Source organism: Barbatula barbatula, assembly GCF_947034865.1.
Source record: "Barbatula barbatula genome assembly, chromosome: 12".
Lineage (NCBI taxonomy): Eukaryota > Metazoa > Chordata > Actinopteri > Cypriniformes > Nemacheilidae > Barbatula > Barbatula barbatula.
This window is the reverse complement of record NC_136775.1, coordinates 16,263,876-16,286,661: the sequence shown is the minus strand read 5'-3', so window position 1 is coordinate 16,286,661 and position 22,786 is coordinate 16,263,876. Positions and strand designations below refer to the sequence as shown.

Here is a 22,786-nt window from a genome sequence, read left to right as displayed (position 1 = left end):
TGGTGTGGGGGATGTTTTCGTGACTTTAGGCCTCTTAGTGCCAATCGGGCATCGTTTAAATGCCACGGCCTACCTGAGCATTGTTTCTGACCATGTCCATCCCTTTATGACCACCGTGTAACCATCCTCTGATGGCTACTTCCAGTAGGATAATGCACCATGTCACAAAGCTCATTTCATTTCAAATTGGTTTCTTGAACATGACAATGAGTTCACTGTACTAAAATGGCCCCCACACTCACCAGATCTCAACCCAATAGAGCATCTTTGGGACGCGGTGGAACGAGAGCTTCATGCCCTGGATGTGCATCCCACAAATCTCCATCAACTGCAAGATGCTATCCTATCAATATGGGCCAACATTTCTAAAAAATGCTTTCAGCACCTTGTTGAATCAATGCCAGGTAGAATTAAGGCAGTTCTGAAGGCGAAAGGGGGTCAAACACAGTATTAGTATTGTGTTCTAAATAATCCTTTAGGTGAGTGTATATAGGCCTATATACCTGTTCAACGAGTCATCACAGGCTTGTGAAAAAGTTCCATTTCCAAAAGATAACTTTTTTAAGCATCTAATTTGATATTGACCAATCAATATTTTAGCGATTTTAGTTTAATAATTTGTTTACAAAAATCATAAACAAAAAGTCAAAATAAGAATATAAACAATAATTCAATAATAATAAAGGAGGTACGCAGTGAGACACTTAAACAATTAAAACCACACACATCTGAGAAATCGTACATTTAATAAACGTAACAGTGGCACATAAAGGTAAATGTTATAAATGAGGAACAAGAGGGCTTACTGGAACTCCAGCTCTACACATCTTTCCATTTTATACTTCCATGTAAGAATTGAAATGAGAGAATGAGAAACCAGAGAAGCGTCCAACCATGACCAATCTTTTCTTAACTCAGGGTGCAGGTAAAAATAGAGACTACGATGCAATCTTGCTCTTCTCTCTTATGCGCTGGACATTTCTGCAGCTTTGTATTACAAACAGAATGAATTTATTATCCTCATACTTTACATGAATAAAATTACCATGAAAACACAGAGTTATGCTAATAAACTGCATGGCTGAGGTTTCCGAATTTCAATTAGAAACGTTCTTGGTGTAATCTGTTCAAGCATCAGTCGAATTGATTTCCACGTGAAGCAGAAAGTCCTCAAACCGAAGGACAGAGTTAAAACTATGAACTCAGTGATTTAAAAACAAACTAACACTTTACAATAAAGTGCATTTGTTAATGCATTAGTTAGCCAATACAGTTTGAATTAGTTTGAATATGAATTAACGCTGTAAATGAATTGTTCATTGTTTGTTCGTCCATACATTTTTAAAAGCTTAAGTTATGTTTGCATGAGTGAATGCAAATTGAACTAACATGAACAATTGAATTGGCATTAACATTAACAAATAAATGTAAATCCTGGAAAACTGGAGGCATTGTTTATCAAATAGAACCTTATTGTAAAGTGTTACCAAAAATACAGACGCCTTGAGGTCCTTATAGACTAATATGGAGGGGAAAAGCATGTTTTTGATGATTCTTTTTGTTTCATTCATTGATCACAGCAGTGAAACTGCACAAACTGAAATACAATTTGGAGCACAGTGCAACAAACCTGGGCTACAATCTTTATAACTCAAGTCTTCCTCCAATAATTTTCATAGATAAGGACATTTTCCATCTTCTCAATAATTCAACAGTCATCAAAACACAGTTCGTGCTTATTGACCTGCAGATGAAGGGCATGCACGGCAGCATTTAAAGAATACAAATAAAACAAATGTGTTGTCTTCATCTACACCAGTATGTGATATAGATATTATACGTTTATTACTTTCTTAAATGACAGGGAAGCAAATCTTAAAAGTGTTTTTGCCCACAGCATATGACATAACTACTTGGTAACTACATCTTCAATATTGCATTATTTAAGGCTTATGCAGTCACAGGTGACGAACTACGGTTACTCAAATTCTCATTTCATAAATGCTTTTTACCCCAAACCAGCTATCAGTAACCACAGTATATACAGTAGTTGCAGTATTGTTTCATCCAAGGTTTGAACCTAAAACTAAAGTTTTACCACTACGCTGCTCCTACCAACCAAACTATCACTGCACCGTTACTCAGTATAGATCGAACTGCTGATATGCTGAAAATAAAGTTGTAAATAAAATTGCTAGTATGTCAAACTATATGTCACTTAAAACATTAAAGGGACTGCTGAATAAAACACCTATCTGTAATGAGATTCTCTAGCAGTTTGTTATCTTTGATCATCAGGTAAACGATAACAAGTGGTTTTGAGGCTGGCTGAAAAAACTGGAATAATCAAAATGCAGATATACTACAGTCAATTTAAACTAAATTAGTTTAAAAACGGTAGAAAGTCAGTATATCTTGATATTCAGTTATTTTGTTTACTTGCTTTTACTTCACACTACACTTTCTAATAAAAAGGCTGAAGTCAATGCAAAAATACACTGCAAAACCTTGGAGAATTCACACTCACAGTCACATACAGTAAAATTCAGATCATTGTCAGCTAAATCACAGAAATGTTTGCAGTCTCACAGTCAACAAAAGCAGATATCAGACAACAGTGTCTTACAGTATAAATATAAACGTAAAGGAATTAATACAGTTCTAATAAATAAAGTCATTGAGGACTTCTAAACGGACAGGCAGTCCAGTCAATTGTGCATTTCCTGCAGACCTTTATTCTTCACCACATTATGGCACTCCATAAGGAACAATCGAAAGACCACAACAGGTGACCCCCGATGTTAAAAACTACGTTTGTAATTCTCCATGAATCCACATCCTGTTATCCACCGGCTCTGTGAATGACAGTGTTGAATTGAACCTGAATCAAGTTTTACATATAAGAACATCTGCGAATGGGCCCAAGAGGTTTTTGTTAAAGATGCAGCGCACCCATACTAGATATGTGGTAAAGGGTTTGATGTTCTCTGTGAAGGTGTAGTTCTGATGGGGCAGAATATAAGGCATATACGTGTTCTCTCCCTGCTCCTGAATCCAAACCTCATATTTCACCTCTTTAACTTTTAGGTACTTCAGGTTCCAAGGGATCTGCCATAAAACCGAGAGCTTTGCTTCATTTGTGGCCTGTACCGACGTCTGGCACTTGGGCTCTCTGACTCGACCAGGATGTACTGTGCTGGCCACCTTATACTTTTTGAGATTAGGCCTGGTTTTCAAAGTCTCTCGGAGTACATCTAGAAAAGAGGCAATGTTCACAGTAGTGTCCTGGTAAATGCGGAAAAGCCACTCTGGATTACGACAGCAAAGATGTCTCGCCACTTCTTTGCTGGCAAGGATACGTTCCTGCTCCTCTTTGTCCAAGTGGATGATGCCACCCTGGTCCCAAGGGCGATCGGGGTATGTAACCGTGTCCTCCTTTATGGTATTTCTCCATGAAACATACCGTAGGTCCATGCCGGGTAAGGAGGCCAAGGTTTTGTAAGGTGTGTACTGCTCTGGGTTTACAGCATAGGGGAAGAGTTCGACAACAGCAGCTCCACGGGGCAAGAACATGGAGGTGATCATCTGGGCTCCGTGCATGCTGACCAACATGGAAGCCCCACTAATAATTTGGATGATGCTATCGAATGACTGCTCCTCCAGGGACACAGTGACAGTCCTCATCTGAAACTCTTGAGCTAAAGCCAGAATAAGCTCAGCCTCATTAAGGATTAGCCTATTAGTGGAACGTTTAAAAACAACAATATATCCATCGTCCTCCATCTTCTCCGCTCTCGTGATGTTGAGCCTCTCCATCAAAACTGAAGTAAACTGACGAATCTCATTACCCGATACCAAAATGTTGGCTTTGGGTCCTTGCGGTTGTACAAAGCCGTATTGATACCAAGTCGTCATCTTTGACAGTCCAACGTAGGATTTAGTGAAGCACATGAGTTTCCCAAAAGTCTTCAATTGCTCCTTGAGCAGCGGTTGCTTAGTGCTGAGCAAGCGGTAGAGATCGAAGTGAGCCCCCTCGCTCCAGCCCTCCATGAAGACGAGCCTGGCCTCATCGTCTAAGTCTGAATACTGCTGCATGGTGTAGTAGATAGGCAGAAGGTCATCGTGGAAGATGTGCATGAGGTTGTCGGGGTTGAAGCGGTTCAGAATAAGTGTGACGTCTGGCACGAACACAGGTTTTGGCATGAACTTCAAAGCTGCAGCTGGGAGCTCAAGAAAGTTGAAGTACTGAGTGTTGTGGTCCTCTACAGAGGAGAGGTCCAGCAGGGCGGGCTGGAAACGCCGAGGGCCGAGGTTAGGCAGCATCACGGAGGCATTGCTGTGGAAGAATACAAACTCCTCTGCCTCTGAGCAGTAGCAGAGGTAGTCGAAGCGACAGATGCGGTCTGTGTGCATCTTGCCGGTGCAGACCATTCTGGTGCCATGCTCCTGAAGCGCTAACAGGGCGGCGTGGTAGTCGATATGCACCTGCGAGAACTCCTGCGACTGGCGTGTGAGCTGCAGCTCCTCCTCTAGCTGTGACGTGTGTTCAATCAGGCGAACGTACTTCCAAAGCAAGGCTGCCACCACTGACACCAGCAGGCCGTTCAGCACTGCTGGCAGGTTCATCCTACAGCCAAAAGCACGCATTGGAGCAGGACCCCCACACCATACTCATGCTCCACCTGCAATGATCACAAAGACAGTCAGATTGCATCGTCTCAACAAGTTACTCTGCCAACTAAGGGTACTACGCTTTGGGTGTAGAGCAGTGGTTTAAAGTGTTTTTTAAAGTAGAATAGAGTCTTATTTTCAAAGAATTTATAATTGTATTTTTAATTGGCCTGCAACTACATTTTTTTCAAGCGATTAATCTAACATAATTTTTTACGATTAAACGATTAATCTAAAATCCTGCATGTGTATTCAGCTGGGATCAGTTCACCATGTAGTTTATAGTGTATATGCTTTAACTATGCCTGCTGGTTCATGACCACAAACAGACGTCTTTGCGGATGGAGGTAAGAAAATGAGGAAACACATAAAGGAGCAGTTATCTTAAAAAGTGACAGCCTTTCCTACTGAGATGCGCTCATAATGACTGCAATCAAATCAAGGGGGAAACCATTCTAGCTATGTTACAAGCATTAGGAAGCTGGCAGAGCTTCTTGCTGTCACATCATGTGGATGAAAAATGCAAATCTCCAGAAAGCAAAAGCCTTTTTCATCCATTGCATTTCGTATTTAAGCGGCATTAACATTGAATCCAGCAGGATATGAACATCAGGAACAACTGTGTGGCCAGTTGTGCACTTAATTCCTCTCACTGAATAGTCAACCCGGGGGATACATAAAAAAAAATGAACCCATGCAAAATGTCATCTATGTATTTAAATAATTGGAAGAAACCTTAGTGGCACCATCAGCTACCATTACAGTTTAAGACCGAATATTTTTGATGTCTTCTTGGAAAATTTTAGATGTAAATTGCAGGATTACCAGTTACAAACCCCTAACAGCTTTGCAGATACACCCCTGGGGTGCATTGCCACAGACACTAACGTAATTTAGCATTTTCTTTCAACACATCCAAATTACATCTAGCAATGATTAGCTTTCATGTAATACTATTTCTTAGGGGTGTGACGAGATCTTTTGAGATCCGATTGATCTCGCGAGAACACCAAATCCTCACGCAATTGGCATGATGTAGTGCTGGGCTCGAAATTACGACCATGTTAGACGCATATGGTAAAATGCCATTTATTAACTGTGCGACCTCAAAAAGTATATTTGGGAGCATTTGTGTGATTGCACATTTTTTTTTTTGTGGTGTGACCTGTTTTCATTACTGTACAGAACATGCTAAAAACTGCACAAAGTATGAGCGTGCTGTGAGCCAGTGACCGGCCCGGTCATTCATAAAGACAACGTGATTTTCCATCCGGCAGTGCTCCTTTCCCATCTGCAGCGCCACACGCACAAGTGTTTACGTCGATTCGCGTTGCCAGCAGTGCTTTGGAAGCGCGCAGCGCACTGTGGAACTATACCACAAGTGGAGTATAGCAATTGCAAGTTCACATTACGTTATTTTAAATACATTCACATGCAATAATCTGTCTCTACGTATGTGCAATGTCAGCATTAAACATGATGTGTTCATCTGAAAGCTATGAGGGTTCAGTCAGTGGAGGAAGGAGGATTGACAGTGTGATATGTTTGCTTACACGAGCACTATGCAAAATTTGCCTATATTTTGTGTGTTTAAGATGAATAAGAGATATATTTAATCATTGAGGATTCCTTTAAAAAAGTCAAGGAAATTTTCTTGTGTCTCGTGGGATACGTGTACCTTACTAATTCTTATTCATAATCTGTAATAATTTCTAAATAATTGATGCTTAAATTTAGGGAAATGATTTAAAAACATGTACATGGAGAGCGTGAACACGGTACATTGAGAAAGTGAGAAATCTATTCAAGAACTGACATAAGCTCCTAATTGACTCTATTTTGGTCTGAGGAATTATTTACATCCATTTCAACATTCAGTCTGTCTCTCCTGGGATTCAACACCCACAGTGCTTCAGAAATGATTCGCCTACACCATCTTGCCAGTGATTATTATGAGTAACTTCACTCAACTCAATGACTCTCATGCCTTGCCTTGATTAAAAAATAACCAACAAAACATCTTTCCACACATCTGCACAAACACATTTTCTTTCTTTTCAGAGGAAACAATGTGCATTACTCTCATAAACACTACCGCAGTGCCTTAACCAGATGCAATGGGGTAAAGTAGTAGTGTTGAAGCTATCTCCTCCATGATAATTCAAGTTTCTGCTGTAACAAGCAGCAAATGCAGCAAACAAAGAGTGACACTAAATTTTGTTGGTCGCATTGTGCTTGGTAGTTTCACCCACGCTGACTGAATCTAAATCAAGATCCGTCTATATAAACATTAAACATGGATGAGAAATGGGAGTTACTCACTGGTTTTCACGTTGCACCAAAAAAACCATAAAAAGCAATGAAAACACAAGAAATGTGCTGTTAGTTTTACAATCTCTGGCTACGCAGTGCATCGAGTGTGACAAACATGCACTCTTCTATTGGCTGTGATGTTGGTGTCACAACTTCTTAGCTTTTAATAATAAAATCTGTATACATATACATCTTGAATATTTTGAAATGGGGCAATTTGAAGTGATAGTTCACCCAAAAATAAAAATCCTTTATTTACCCTCATGTCATTCAAAACGTGTATATGACATTTGTCCTAGGAACACAAAAGAGGATATTTTGAGAAGTGTATTTTAGTGGTTATGGGGTCCATACAATAAAATTTGGGGTCCAATGTTGTTTCGTTTCCAATGTTCTGAAACGTGGTGATCTGCAGAAGAAAGTCATACAGGTGTAGAATGACACAAGGGTGAATGAATAATGAGAGACTGCGTTTTAAGGTAAACTATGCATTTAATTCAGCCGTTATCCATTAACTTTGCAACTTCTTGCAAAACCTTCAGAAAACTACTTAAACTCATCTCTTCGTGAATCCTTTAAAGAAAAATAAATAATGAATGATAAAAAACCTACACTACTGTACACTTACCCTCTCACAGGTAGTGGTCCAGCTTTTGTTGAAACTAGTAACTTTGTATTAGCACTTATCGTACTATTGCTCTTGTTTGACATATCAGCTTATTGCTACGTGAATTCTTTGTAAGTCGCTTTGGATAAAAGCGTCTGCTAAATGACTAAATGTAAATCATTCTCCAGTTAGATATATTTCGATAAGTTTGAGATAGTTCAATCTCCTTGAACTAGTAGGGGAAAGACTGAATTGTCATTATCATTGGCTAAGGTCATGATAAAACAACTTTTTTCTCACCAACGAACAAATCTACTGAACCATAAATTATCTTTATTGAGCTTAAATGTTACAAAAGAACGCATGCCTGCCTGGCAAGTCCCTCACAAAGAGTCCCTCCCCTAGAAAAGCATCGTCTTTTAAGCACTCCGAGCATCTTCCCTATTCACAGAAGTGGCACCTTGTTAATATATGTTATCTTCGACTCGGTCAAACGGCTGACTTCTCTAAGCACTTGGCAGCTGATATGGCTCATTTGTTTCTTTTAGACCGCGAGAGATGTCTAAGCTTTTAGTTGTGAAACAGATCTTGTTATTGTGTGTGAGCACATGTGCTTCACATACTTCGATGCTTTGTTATGGTTTAGATCTTGCATATGTTTGTTAGCGGCTATGAATGAAACTGACAGCAAAACCCAGTGGGAAGATGTTCAACTGCCTGCATTGTGATATGGAACAGATAATGAAAGGTTTATTTGTTGCCACAAAAAAAAACATACTTAATCCAGTAAATTCATGCATATTTATTTTTTTGAGCTCTTAGGATGATATGGTTTATAGCCGATTTGGTTGGCAAAGACATGTTTGGTAAAACATTAATGAGAAAGAGAGGCAGGCTGTCCAGATCTATATCTCTCAGCTGTGGGTGAGCTTGGCGAGCAGGAGCAGAGCTCACGTCCTTGAAACGCTGTCGTTTCAGTACATATGACGAGTGAAAGCAACGAGTGACATCATGCAAGAGAGGGTTTTCGGAGGCACTGAGAGTCAATGAGATGTGTGCGTGTGAGTGAGTGGGAATACGGGCCTGGCTGACGGGCTCGCGCGAGCAGCTCCCTTGTGTACGGCTGGACTGTTTGCTATGTGGATGATAAGCACCACGATGATGGGGGAAGGCAGCCTAGTGCTTCTAATGCATTTTAATAAGGCTCCTGGAAAGACACGCTCTCAGTCTTTCAGTGGCTTTCTTCTCCGACGAGTCCCTTCAGGACAAGGAAGGAGATTCCCTGCCCATGACAGGAGACACTGGGGCTGAGGAGACACAATCATTCCCTACGTACGATATCGCCTACTTCCATTCTATATAGTAGGCGAAAATAAGTATAGTCATGAATAGTATGTCCGATACCTCAGTATGCAAAAAACAGTAGGCGAGAAATACCCGGATGGTTTACTGCTTCCGCCGGGGTTTGCGAGTGTGGATCGGATGGACACTTCTCTATCCCATGATGCCACGGGAGCTGAGGTCAAATGCTAAAAGTAAATCAAACAAAACTTGCGGAAAACTTTAAGGCGGATGTCCGTTTTTAATGTAAGTGCCAATAAATGAATTTCTCTTGACTAAATTAGGTTTTTATCAGGTACTACGTACAGGTTGTTGTTAATACGTCATAGGAAAAAAGAGCATCGGGTCACATGATCATAAACATGGTGGATGCAGTATGTCTGAAATGTATTCATACTACTCATACTATCGAAAGGTTGATAGGTAGGTACTTATTCAAATTCAGTACGTGCTGTCACAGACACAGTATGCGATTTTGACTGATTGTCCATCTATTTCACCTCTCATAATGTCTCTTGCCAAATGTTTTTTTTATATGCCTAGGAATAATGACTTTGGTGTTAAATTTGTTATTACCTAAAAGTGCTTGAATTCTTCATCTGTGCTTGTTTCTATTTGTTAGTCTATCTAATGTGTTGCAAAACATGCTGCTTTAAAGGAGTCATATGACGTGATTTTGTGTTTTCCTGTATCTTAGGTGTGTTACAAGTTGCTCATGCATGTATTAGACACGTAAAATGTAAGTCTCAAACCAAAAGAGATGTTTTATTTAAAAGCGGAGGCTCATCCAAACCTAAAACGCCTTGTTTTAACACGCTCCCACATTTCTACATTAGTGTGTGAGAAGCATTGAAGAACACCACCCAAAATGTAGGTAAGAAGGCGTGTCTATTCCCACTATACAGTTGGTGCTGCTGCCATGTCGTGGAGACGCTGTGCGTTTCATTATAAATGGAAAACGACTTAGTTTGGTCTTCAAAACGAGGACAGCGCTTTTCACAACAATGACCTTTGTTAAAAATCGAGGCATTTCAGAGAGTCCGGGCACAGAGGAGCAACATTATTGTGTGTATTTGGTGTAATACAATGTGTTTACGCTATTAAAAAAACACATTGTTTTCACATACCGTGCATTACCTTTGCTCCTCTATGCCTCGCCCTCGATTCTTAACAACAGTCAGTCTCTGCAACAATTCTTCCAACATCCCTCCTCCTCCCCATTTCCTCCTTCACTACTCTTGTTTTTCTGCTGTGGAGTTCTGTAATAAAAGGGTTTTAGCTTGGACCTCGAGCTGAGCCTCGGGTTTAATCCCAATTCAGGGAAAGCAATCTACGTTTGCTTTCTTTTAACTTTTAAGACTGAATGGGCAGGTAAGCTGATGAAAAAAGGTGCATTCAAACTCAGACGCTAGGTGCCGTCTAAAAACGACCCCTGCAACCAATCCCCCAAAAATCTCAATTTTGTCAGTTATGTTGACATTGGACCTCAGTTGTTGTGAAGATGAAAACAAAATGCTGTGTTAGATAGAAAAGTCTCAGAATTATAGTCTTCTTGATCAGTCATGCTCTCATCTCTACTAACATCATGTTTGTTGAATGAACCAACTTGGATTTTGTTCCACACGTTTTTACGCTGGTAACAGATTTGACATGCACCGTTATTATGAGCTACAATGAACATTTTGATCCAATCTGCTATTTTTTTTACACATTTAATATGATAAAAAACAATGATACATTTTAATAAGAACATTTTGGTTAAATGCAATCTTTAGCGAATGTATGCAAATGTTTACAAAATGAGTACCATCAATTTATTTTGACAACCCTTTATAAGTGACTCTAGGTTACACAATTTGTAATCGACAAAGTGTCCACACAACAGCCACATGTCTTCTCTTATTTGTCCTCTGTCCTTTATCTGTCTTGTAATCTAAAGGCTCATTCACACCAACATCAATACGTAGCTATAAAGATATAAATGGTCGTTCTAATTGTTCTTAATGTAAGAAAAAAGCAGAGTCCTCACCACAGCTATAATGTGAAACTGCACCGCGCAATCTTAGAATAAACATAACGTTATTATCCATTGATGTAGACGCAAATATACAGTATATTGTTCATTATCTTTATAGTTATTGTTCTCGGTGTGAACGGACTTTAAAGGAATGTCCCATTATCTGCTTATAACTATTAACCCTAATAAACGCCATGCTCATTGACTACAGTAAGCATTGAAGCATGCAAATGTCTTCAGCGTGCCTTTGTTCCTCAGGGACAGATGAAGAACAGGTCTGAAGAAGCCTTTCAGTGGGGGTTACAGGAAACAATGTCAGCCTGCCTCTGGGGAGAAAGACTCTACGTAACACTGCAGAGCTTTGGGTTGAGGACAGCAAAATGACAGAGCACTGGAGCAGAAAAAAAATTAAAGATAAATAAAATGCGCCATCATTCACTACCGATAAAACTCTGAAAACAGTGTTATCTTCGTTAATGATAGAAATGAATACTTTTGCTCCTTATTTCAATGATGCAATCAATCATCAATATTATCAATGCTAATTATTATTATTATTATTATTATGAAAAAAATTGGATAACAAAATTATTACCCAGTACAGAAAAGCCCTATTGTCGGCAGTGTACGTACGATTTAAAAATAAGAAACAGCTTTCTTTGAAAACTCATCACCCTATTGTTCGTTTGAGAGATGAAGGCTAGGCTCCGTCGTGCTGTTTTAAAAGAGGACAGCAAACTGGCTCTAACCCGGACAAGTACATCAGAGTCTCTAATTGGAGAAATAAATACCTCGCAGGTCCTCAACTGGCAACTTCAATGAACAGTGCATGTCAAAAACAGGTTTCCATCTGCAACAGTGAGAGGGCCACTCTAGGATATTGGCCTTCTAGACAGAACTTCACACACACAAAAACTACATAAGACGTTTTCACAAAAAAGTACTAAATAATTCAAGCGGCTGGACAGTAGACAAGAAAAAAGTATTACAGCTGAATTTTTACATAGTCTGTTGAACAATTCCTTAAGTGTTTTGGGGTTTAACGTGCATTTTGTTGAGAACCACCAGATTACATTAAAAGGCTGCAGTTCGTCACTGAACTAAACTGATAGTAATTCTTTATGTTAGCATTGTGCATCATTTCACAGAACGTGTATGGCAAGAATACAGCCAAATGTACAAAAAATGAAGGAAAAGAAAAAATGAGCGGTTTGAGATGTTTTTTTTTTGTGGCTAATGATTCATTCAGGTCTGAGTAGCTTTGAGAGTGACATCTGGCAGTCATTTCTGTCCTTTTTCAAAGAGAAATGTTAACCCGGTGTAACATCTATTCATTCTGCTCAGGCTGACTGCATTCATGTGCCTTGACTCTGCAGTGATAAACAATGCTCAAAATCATTTTGAGTTCATTCTGACTTTGCATATACCTATTCTAAAGACCACTGCATAATAATGGCAGCATCACACCCAGGGTTGTCTCTTGCTCCTGTTGTATCTCTGATATGATTTTACTCAAAGAGATCTGACCCATGAATACGGACCACTCATAAAATTGAATAAAAGCACCAAAGGATGTGTGCAATATACATATTCTCGTGTGTGACCTCGTCATCACAACAGGTAACAAGTTAGCAAGTCAATGCGGATATCGATCTTTAATGCAATTGAATGCAATCCTTCATTTTAAGTTAAGAGGCGAAATGAAGATGTGATCCGCTACGTGACGTCTCCAGGCTATAGATCGCGTGAACGATCTCTAGAGTTCAAATGAATAAATATATTTACATGCCAACCGGCGAAAAAAACTTTGCAGCAAGTTTCTCAGAACAGACACAAATAAATGCAAGACATGCAAGAAGCAGATGTGCATCATACCTGCGAAGAAAGGTGAGACGGGACGAGGTGATGTCAATTTACTGCGGATACAATGTTTCAATAGCAGCTCCAGAAACACAGTGCCAATGATAATTTACAACTTTACAGCACCCAAACGCGGCGTTTTGTGAATTATTGCGCTTAATACACGATGGGTTCATTCACCACAGTGACTAACGGACATCGTTTCGGTTCAATTGCATCGTTATGTAGCGCAAATTTGACTCCGTCGGACGTCTTCGGCGAGCGTTAACCTGAGCTGCGGGAGAGTCTCTACCCACAGTGATGACGGAGCTCACAAGACCAAATCTCGCGAGATCTTATCGTCGCTAACCAGTCTGACGAATGACTCTGGGTTTTATCGCGAGAACAACACGGCTCAACTGAGATCCGCCAAATAAATCGCATTGCACATGTGAATCAATAAAATGAAATGCGATAGGCCTGTAATATTGAACACGACATTATATTTAACAACAATAATAATAATAAGATTTGACTTCAATGTTTTCTTCGTATCGTTTTTTTTACTACATTTTAAGTAAAAGCACAGTGATCACAATTTACTGTCTCGCCACAGGAACAATAACATTATTTCTAGTATATAAACACGTTAATCAATCTAACCAAACGCATTTTTTATTATGCGCGTTTATTATAGGCTTTTCAAAATGAAATTCCTTGCCCAAATTACAACTCATTCTAACGAGATACTTGCAAAGCAGGAAAACACATACCAGAAATGTAAAGTTAGAAAAGATATGATTGACTTACGAAGTTTATTCTCAATGATATCACATTTCTTGTTCACTGCGAGCGGCAACACAACGCCCCCTAGAGCACGTTTGTCGAATCAAAATGAGCGTTTCTTACAAAGCGAGTGTTTTATTGTGACAGCATGATAACACAAAATGTGTCTTTGAAGAAACACTCGCACTGCTTATCGACACACGTGCGCATGTGCTTTTGAGAGCTGTATTTATCTGAAAGCCATTGTGCTCTTTAAAAAGATTTAACAGTGTAACTTGTGCCCACTAGATGACAGTCAAAACACATTTAGCGTTTTAAATGCTAATAATCGTATCGTGCTTTAAGTGTTCTCGAGACATTGGCCTGAATGTCTTTTTTTCTAGTGAAATGCATATTTAACAAAAGCTATCGCACCTGATCACATTCTGTTGAACTTTGGTTTAAGAAAGTGCCATAGTGATTATCCGGAGTATACTGCAATGATATGAATTTGCCATTTACGTCATCTCTACCCAATCAAAATAATGCTCATGCAACACACATTTATAAATAAAATCAGATCTGTGAAGGGTGCGGTTTTTGCAAAACAAACAAACAAACAAACAAACAAACAAACGGGGAGCTCTTGCTAAGCAGAAAACTTGAATAACCTCCCGTAGGCGTGTGGATGCATTTAAGTGCACGCATTTCGTGTTCAATGTCTCTAATGCAATGGCAGGCCCGAATGCACCGACAATGAAATGCTACACACTTCAGATAAACATTCTTCCCCCAGTTTACAAACTTCCACAAATACTTTAACCAGTTTCAATAAAAGTACAATATTTCTTACTGGGAGAGCTCAAACCTGGGTCCAGTTGCATAAACTTAGACTGCGTCTAAACAACTATTCTCAGCAGTTAGTTAGGACTAAAAGTCTTACTTTTCATTTTTCAATTAAAACAATCTACATTTTCGAAGACTATAAGCAGTTATCCACTGGCTGCAAGATGTCAAGACCTGCTACAACAAGCAGCACAACACAACAAACACTGACACTATATAGCAGGATGCTGCCACCATCACTGAGAACTTTCAACAATACTTTTCTCCTTTTCTCTTTATATTGAGATGTATGTATAGATTCTTAAATACTTTGATCTTAATCTGTATTAGTACATGCTTGTATTTATTTTTTGGCAATGTAAAAAATAGTTTTACGAAGCTTTTTTGAATCTTCAAAGCTATTGCAGAATGCAAAGCCTTTCAAGCTGTAAAAGCGCTCCATTGACGTACAAGAATGCGGCCGTTTTAATATACAGAAATAGACGTTAAACCTAGAAAAGACAAGCGTGTCCCACACAACGCCATTTCCGGCTTGTTAAAGTGTCGTGTGATTGGTCAAATACGGGTCACGTGTTATCAAACCGCCCATCTCCAGCGAAGTGCCATCAAACTGTATGGGATGCGCCACACGGCGCCCCTGCTGGTGTGATTGTTACTGCAGTGCGATCGAGCGCGAGTGAGCGATCCAGTGTTTCCGTGCGGTTTACTGGTTTCAGGGCGGAGAGCGAGAAGCGCTGAGAGTCGCACTTCCACCAGTTTTTACACATACACACACACGCACGCACACACACACTGCTCATTACTAACATCACACTCAGGGCTGGACTCGCACTTATCCTCCGTCGTCTTCAGATCAACTACTGCCGGGATATATAGGACTTTTAAAGCGGTTTTAATGTTCGTCGGCGCGAGCGGTAAGTCAAAGCTTTGGCTGATAGTGCGGTTAAATGCTAACACAGTTAGCCGGCTAGCATCTGTTCTGAGACACAATAAACGTGCATTAAATGTGTATCGTTACTTTAGATATGACCTGTCAGCTACGTGCATGATCCGTGGTGGCTTTACGGTTAGATGCTGGATCGCCTTTGTTTCTGTGTACATGTGCTGTGTTAGCAGTGTGTAACGTTAGCGAGATTTATTTACTGTCTTCCTCTCAATGGATGTGTGGGGCTTATAAGCAGCTTATGGGCCAGATCAGGCCTGCCGTGCACGGGTATATCAGTTCCTTACATGCTTCCACATGATGTGCCAACCATCACCATTAGCTTTCCTGTCAGGTGAAAGCAGATACACGAATGCTGTATCAGTATTTCAGCCTCACGCTGTCACGCGATTTTAGTCGATGCATGTGGGATTTTACTCGATGCATGCATGTTGGTTAATATCCAGGAGATCAATGCGAGTTCACTTGTTTGATCGTTTTTGATACGAGTACGTTGACGTCGGCGTATCTTCATCTTGGTATATGTAGTTCTATGATCTGCCGTGCAACATTTAACACTGACAGCTTTTCTTGTCATTACATTCATGACCCGTGGCTACATACCAATGTTTACAGCTATGACCGTATAATGGCACTATGAGCTATGAAAGGCTCAAATGTGTTGTTGTCCTGATGCTCAAAGGGATACAACAAGGATCATTCTGTCATCATTTACTCACCTTCGAGTTGTTCCAAATGTGTATAAATGTCTTTGTTCTGATGAAGACAGAGAAAGGTACTTGGAGTAACCAACGATGTTTCCCCACCGATTGACTACCATGGTAGGAGAGAAACTATGGTTGTCAAAAGTGCCCCAGAACTGTTTGCTGATCCTCATTCTTCAAAATGTCGTCTTATGTGTTCAACAGAACAAAAAAGTCCTACAATGGTAGTCGATGGGTGTTGAGAACTGTTTGGTTATAAGCATTTTTCCAAATATCTTTCTCTGTGTTCATCTGAACAAAGAGATTTGTGACCCTGGACAACAAAACCAGTCTTATGGGCCAATTTCTTCGAAACTGAGAGTTTTAAATCACCCGAAAGCTTTCTATTGATGTATGGGTTGTTAGGGTAGGACAATATCGGGCAAAGATACATCCCTTTAAGTCTCTGGAATATGAGGGTGCAAAAAAGAAATATTGCGAATATTGCCTTTGAACTTCGAGGCACTGTAGCAGGCCATCCACTGGTTTTCATGTATTTAGGGTTGGAAATTTACAAGATATCTTCATGGAATATGATCTTATAGCTTAATGATTTTTGCCATAAAGGACAAATCGATAATTCTGACCCATACGATGTACTTTTGTTTTTTACAAAAAATGTTCCCGTGCTACTTAAGACTGATTTATACACATTTGGAACAACTCGAAGGCGATTAAATGATGACAGAACTTTCATTTTTGGGTGAAGTATCCCTTTGAAGCAACTTGATGGTTTCCCGTAATCCTTACAAGCTACACTTCTGAGCTTCGGTCCATTACAAGTAAGCGATGAGTACGGTACTAGTCTAGTCTGATCATTGCACACTTCATACCTGTTAGTCATGCTGGAATGTTTAAGGTGTGTAACACGTTCCTTCAGTCAAGTGTCCTGTAATCATATGCAATAATTCGAGAACTAACCATATCTTTGTTCGACTGATGCAAAACTGAGAGAATGAGTCAAGCACGGGCATAGACCTTAACCCCGATCTAACCTGATCTGTAATCAGGGAGACTGTAATATTACGCAACACTTGCATGGCATTCTTGGTTATGAACAGCATTTCACTGGAAGTTTGTGGGCTGAAATGCTTGTGTAGCAGGAATTATTTGAGAATGTGAACGTTTTAGTTTTTAATTGCGAAAACATCTGTAAATGTATTCAGTTTTTTCGACATTGAATTTTCAAGGTAGTGTTGGCTGTGCCATTACAGCTGCATGGCAATTGTTGGCCAGCCAGTGTTACACGTTACAGTGGAATATGATTTGTTTAAGCTCGATGGACGGGCTGAAGTGCTGTATTGCGTTTCCTCTGATTGTTATTCTCGCACACCGGCTGGGGTTTGAGCATCTCCATGTTTGAAAGATTCAGGGTTATTGGTGCATTCGCTGATATTAGCTTCAAAGTCTCACCTCTCGTATATGCGCTTAGGTGTTATATAATAATAATCAGCTGTTAGTACACTACACCGAACAACAATCCAGATCCATAAATGATTGCCTCTCTTAAACCACAACAAAACTGAACTTTTGGTTAATAGCTATCGTGGCCTGTAGTGCTTATTGTAAATGAACCTTGTTTTCTCGTGCTCTCGTATATGAAGGCACTACGGAAAAGTAGTGTCCTGTACAGGGTTTTTAGGGGTGCTTTGTAAGACAAGCATCTCTATTACTCATTGCTGGAGTAAGGGTTTTGTAAATACAGCCCTGCTTCAAAATGTTTAACTCTTTCTGCATCTTGAACATCGTTCTATCGTTATACATGCATACATATTGTGAAAAAAAAAGGATACGCTCATTGCTCAGCCATATCGGAGTAGTAAATGAAATGACCTACTAACTACCCATGAACACCCTGGTATAGTGCCAAGCCCAAAACAACTTTAAAAAGCTTAGAAGGATAGTCTGTCATGAATTAATCGCTCGTTATTTGTTCCAAATCTGTCTAAGTTCTGTTGAGCACAAAGAAAGATGGTAGAATGGAAGCGTTTTAGTAAATTGCATTCTGGGATATCATTGACCACCATAGTAGAAAAATCTAAATGGTAGTCAAAGGTGCCCCAGAACTTTTCGCTTTCCTGGAATCCTCAAAATATCTCTTTTGTGTTAAATAGAACAAAAACATTTGTTTTCCTTCAATGATAGTCAATGATGCCTCAGAAATGTCAGTTGTTAACATTCTTCCAAATATCTTTCTTTGTTTAGCCAAACAAAGTCTGGAACAACTTGGGTTAATCATGATAATTTGCTTGGTGATCTATCCCTTTAATAAACTCCAACATTGTCAAAAATGAAGATGCTAAACAAGTGAAGAACCATTTTAAGCTGCATGGTTCTGTAAAGAACAATTTATATCTGCAGAATCTTTCTGCACAAAGGTTTATTTTATTTTTTTATTATAAAAAAGGTTTTTTAGACTATAAAAGGAAAGAAGTGCTTATTTAAGAACCTCGCACTTAAATGCTTCTTTGAAAAACCAAACATGCTTCTTTATGGCATCTCTGCAAAGAACCTTTTGAGCACCTTTATTCTTAACAATGTGGAAATTCTCAGAGTCTGACAACTACCCATATTACCCTAACATATTGCAACAAAAATTGCACAAGCGAGCCCCAATCACATTTTCTGTCTTTCGTGACATTTGCCATAGCGGCCAGCACCCTAATGCATCCTGCACTTCATCCCTTGTGATGCGGGTGACGTGACTCATGGAGATGCGTAAAGGAAACAGGATGTTAGGAACATGTGAAAGTTGTGGCAGCTCTCTGTGGAGTCATCTTCAGTACTGGCCTGAGGTTAATGCCACTCAAATTCAATCAGCCCTTTTAGAAAGCAGCCTCTCCTCTGGTGCACCAGCTTACCAGCTGGACATGTGGCTTTTATTTCTTTCTCTAACAAAAGGAAATCAATACAAATATGTGCTGGTGCATGTTAAAGGCCTGTGCCACTGAAACAGTGTATAACTGTAGCTGTGTAAAACTAGCTTCATTTCAGTATTCAGATTTTGAGTGAAATCCACTGGTGGTTTGAACATGTCTGTATTTATATTAGAGATGCGCCGACATATCAGAACAATGATCAGTGTTGGTCGATCAAAGCAATTTTTCACACTATCAGCTGACGGTCCTTAAAAACAGCCATTGATCAGGGCCGATACATCCTGTCAATCAAAAGAAGAATTGTGAAATGTTTATAGAAAAATGTTAAGAAACATCACCAGTGTGTTGTTGAATATTTAAAAGTCATAATATAAATAAATAACATTCAGCAAGTTAAGTAATACGTTTTGTGTTTGTATCTCTCTGAATAACAGGAGCCAGCCGTCATGGGTTTGCTGTTACCAGCCAGCGGGCTCAAGTGAGCTGGATTTTCCCTCCGTTTTAAGCCCCACCCCTCCCCCAGGGGCCACTCCCCCCTCCAGTCCACCGGAGGACCGGCAATCATGGCGGGAATCAAGCGCGGGTACGACGGTAAGATCGCCGGGCTGTATGACCTGGACAAGACGCTCGGCCGTGGACATTTCGCCGTGGTCAAACAAGCACGTCACGTCTTCACCGGCGAAAAAGTGGCGGTCAAGGTGATCGACAAGACCAAACTGGACACGGTCGCGACCGGTCACCTCTTCCAGGAGGTCCGCTGTATGAAACTGGTCCAGCACCCCAACATCGTTCGACTTTATGAGGTCATCGACACGCACACCAAACTGTACCTCATCCTGGAGCTCGGCGACGGGGGCGACATGTTCGATTACATCATGAAGCACGAGGAGGGGCTGAACGAGGAGCTGGCAAAGAAATATTTTGCGCAGATCGTGCACGCCATCTCGTACTGTCATCGGCTGCACGTGGTCCACCGTGACTTGAAGCCTGAGAACGTGGTGTTCTTCAAGAAGCAGGGCTTGGTCAAGCTCACCGACTTTGGCTTCAGTAATAAGTTTCAGCCGGGGAAGAAGCTGACCACCAGTTGCGGTTCGCTGGCTTACTCTGCCCCAGAGATCCTGTTGGGTGACGAGTATGATGCACCTGCTGTGGGTGAGTGTCTGTGTACTTGCATAACAATGGGGTAATAGTAATTTAGCTCTTTAATTCACACGCGAGAGAACAAAGCAAAGTGCTGAGGTCAGTTAAGCAAGCACTGGTTCTTGTCTTAGTGTTTTCGTAGTGTCTAAAAATGTTTTAGCAAAGCAGTTTTCCATGAGTGGGTGTATAATACAGTGATACTACAAATAAGTGGATGATGATAGGCATAATTATTATGTTGCATAAATAACAAAATCTCAATTCATTATTATTTTACATGGTGGTTAATCTTATGAAATGCTTTAATCTCATTAGTTTTAGTGGTTGAGATAGGAGTGGAGCTTTAATTCTTGCTTTTGTTATATTCACAACATATACATTCATACGAAATTGCCAATTATAAAATATTAACATTTTGCAGGCAGATAAGCTTGGCAAAACTGTGTATTGTGATATTACATTTCTGTATGTAGCGTACACTCTTTGCCACAGTAAATAACAGATTTTTAGGGTTGCTTAGGGCAAAATTTAAAAATCTTGGAAAACTTCAATGACAGACGGTACAATAACAACGCAGAGTGTCCCGGTTTTACTGTAAGCTGTTTCTGTTTCCCAGCAATGTAACAACTTCATATGGTTTTCTACACAAAGATAATATATATTAAAGTGGAGGTAACATGCTCCATGCAGAACGTGCTTGGCTTCTCATGATTAACATTGTCAACTTGTCAAAAAACGAGTTGGACGTACGACTTGTCAAAAAACGAGTTGGACATACGACTTGTCAAAAAACGAGTTGGTTGTACGACTTAGTATTTATGTGCTTGATACACTCCCCCAGCATTCCAACTTGTTTTCGGAAAGTTTTTTTAAAAGTCTGGATCCCGGTTTCATAAGAGAAAAAGCAGAAAAGCACTGAAAGGTGAGACCGCCCACGAATCAACCGACTAGCGAGACCCGCCATCAAGATTATCTGAGCTGCGTCAAGGTTGGCTGCGCTGCAGCCCGGTACTCTTGCGATAGTGAAGTTTAGATATGTCTGGATTTTCACTGCATTTTAGTGATGGATGTTAAAGAACGGTGGGTATTACGCTGGATTTGGAGATCGTTTGAAACTGATAGATGGCGCGACCTCAGTGCTAAAAGATGCCTGACATGAACCGCACACGGTAAGTCAAACGAAGTCATACATGTGTGTGTTTTGTTGACAATCGACGTGTATATGCATAAATGCAAACTAAACTCTCTTGGAAGATAGGACGTATACAATACTTCTGTTTAGGTAATCACGATTAATATGAGATTGGCATAAACTGCGTGTGATACCTGATCTTTAACAAGATGCGCCCGAGGCATGCGCAGGAGCTGAAACAATTAAAAAAGGTGATTTTTAGTACACTTTAATCTTAGCAAAATAAAGTTTCGGTACAGTCCATATCAAGTTTAATTATTGATGGGAAATATGCTGTTTAATGCTGTGTAATTGTCAATTTTGCTAGCGATTTTAGAAATGTCTGCCTTCCACCATTCAAGGAGATAGGACTGTGGACTTGCTGTCACGTAAATAGCTACCCAGAGGCGGCAAACATGGCGGAAAATGGCACACGAGTGACACAACTTGTTTCTTGACGTTTTGTCTTACTTTGTAGCCTCTAAAACGCTTCTAAACATGTCCCAGAGTGAGCAGGACTGAGCAGCGGTTTAACAGAATATCTATTGATTTTATCGAGCTGTCTGCCGCTGTAAGGCTTCTCCTCACTGCCGTCAATAACACGGCTCGGCCTCTTTATCTGACATGTCACAGCGGGAACCAAATGAGGTTCTTCTCGTCAGTTAAGCAGAGGATCTGTCATTTGACAGGCCCAAGTTCTGGATCATTAAGCCATGGATTCCTGAAGTGGCTCTTCGGCGGATTCTTTTCATCATTGTCGCATTAGCTCCTCGTGATAACATACACAAGTGTGCATGTTGATGCAGGTTGAGGCCTGGCCTTTTTTAAGGGGAAGAGATGGTGGATGGTCGAGCGTGTCAGGGCATGAAAACGTTCCAGTCTATTGATGGTGCAAAGCTCAAGAATTAGTGCTGGATACAATCTGCATGCGTTTTTTTTCCCATCTTGAGAGATGATTTTGAGTTCTAGGTTCTGAGAGATATGACTGGGACTGTACAGCATCACTTGACTCGATGCAGACCCCTTTAAACCAAATGTACAGCTCAAATTGAAATAAAAAGTCACAGTGGAAATTAAAAGCAGGTGTTTGGTCTGGGAATGCTCCAGTGGACATTTTTATTGAAGCCAAGGCTATTTTTAACTTTGTCTTTAAAGGAATTGCTAGAAGTACAGAATCTTGATGCATGTATTTGCATATTTTACATCCTAACGTGTAATTGAAAGATATGTCGAGGTAAAATCACAGATTAAATCCTAGATTAAATACTGCCTTTTAGAGTAAAGCGTAAAGGATATTTTTCTGAATTGATGCTGTGCATCTGGGTCTGAACTGTCTGTTGGTGTCATAACACAGCAATCCCGGAGCCGGCGGCTTGTTTAATTGTATTTTCAGACCTTATACAGGCAGGTGGTGGGACTGTTAATCCTCTCTGTGTTTAGGCTGAGCTTCTCCGCTTGAGCCCTGATTAAACATTTTTTATAGACACTGTCAGGGTTATTGTGCTGCGATG

General features: G+C 40.2%; 2 protein-coding genes across 4 annotated transcripts in view; one reads left to right on the top strand and one right to left on the bottom strand.

Moving 5' to 3' along the window:
* Positions 1-728: 728 nt before the first annotated feature.
* pomgnt2 (protein O-linked mannose N-acetylglucosaminyltransferase 2 (beta 1,4-)) lies at positions 729-13,665 on the bottom strand. 3 transcript variants are annotated; one of them, XM_079470585.1, is made up of 2 exons: positions 12,825-13,136; positions 729-4,682 (listed from the first exon to the last, which is right to left on the bottom strand). In XM_079470585.1, the coding sequence occupies exon 2, from the start codon at positions 4,645-4,647 to the stop codon at positions 2,887-2,889; it is 1,761 nt and encodes a 586-aa protein (XP_079326711.1). In that variant the 5' UTR covers positions 4,648-4,682; positions 12,825-13,136; the 3' UTR covers positions 729-2,886. The 3 variants fall into 3 exon arrangements, with proteins under 3 accessions (XP_079326711.1, XP_079326712.1, XP_079326713.1); XM_079470586.1 differs by lacking the exon at positions 12,825-13,136 and adding an exon at positions 13,599-13,665 and having other exon boundaries at positions 735-4,682; XM_079470587.1 differs by lacking the exon at positions 12,825-13,136 and adding an exon at positions 10,060-10,191 and having other exon boundaries at positions 735-4,682.
* Positions 13,666-15,104: 1,439 nt separating this feature from the next.
* The window catches only part of snrka (SNF related kinase a), a 39,286-nt gene continuing 31,604 nt past the window's right edge, over positions 15,105-22,786 (top strand). The window contains exons 1-2 of the mRNA XM_079469400.1: positions 15,105-15,313; positions 19,399-20,116. Coding sequence (XP_079325526.1) covers positions 19,528-20,116 — 589 coding nt within the window. The 5' untranslated portion in view covers positions 15,105-15,313; positions 19,399-19,527. The remainder of the gene's footprint in view (positions 15,314-19,398; positions 20,117-22,786) is intronic.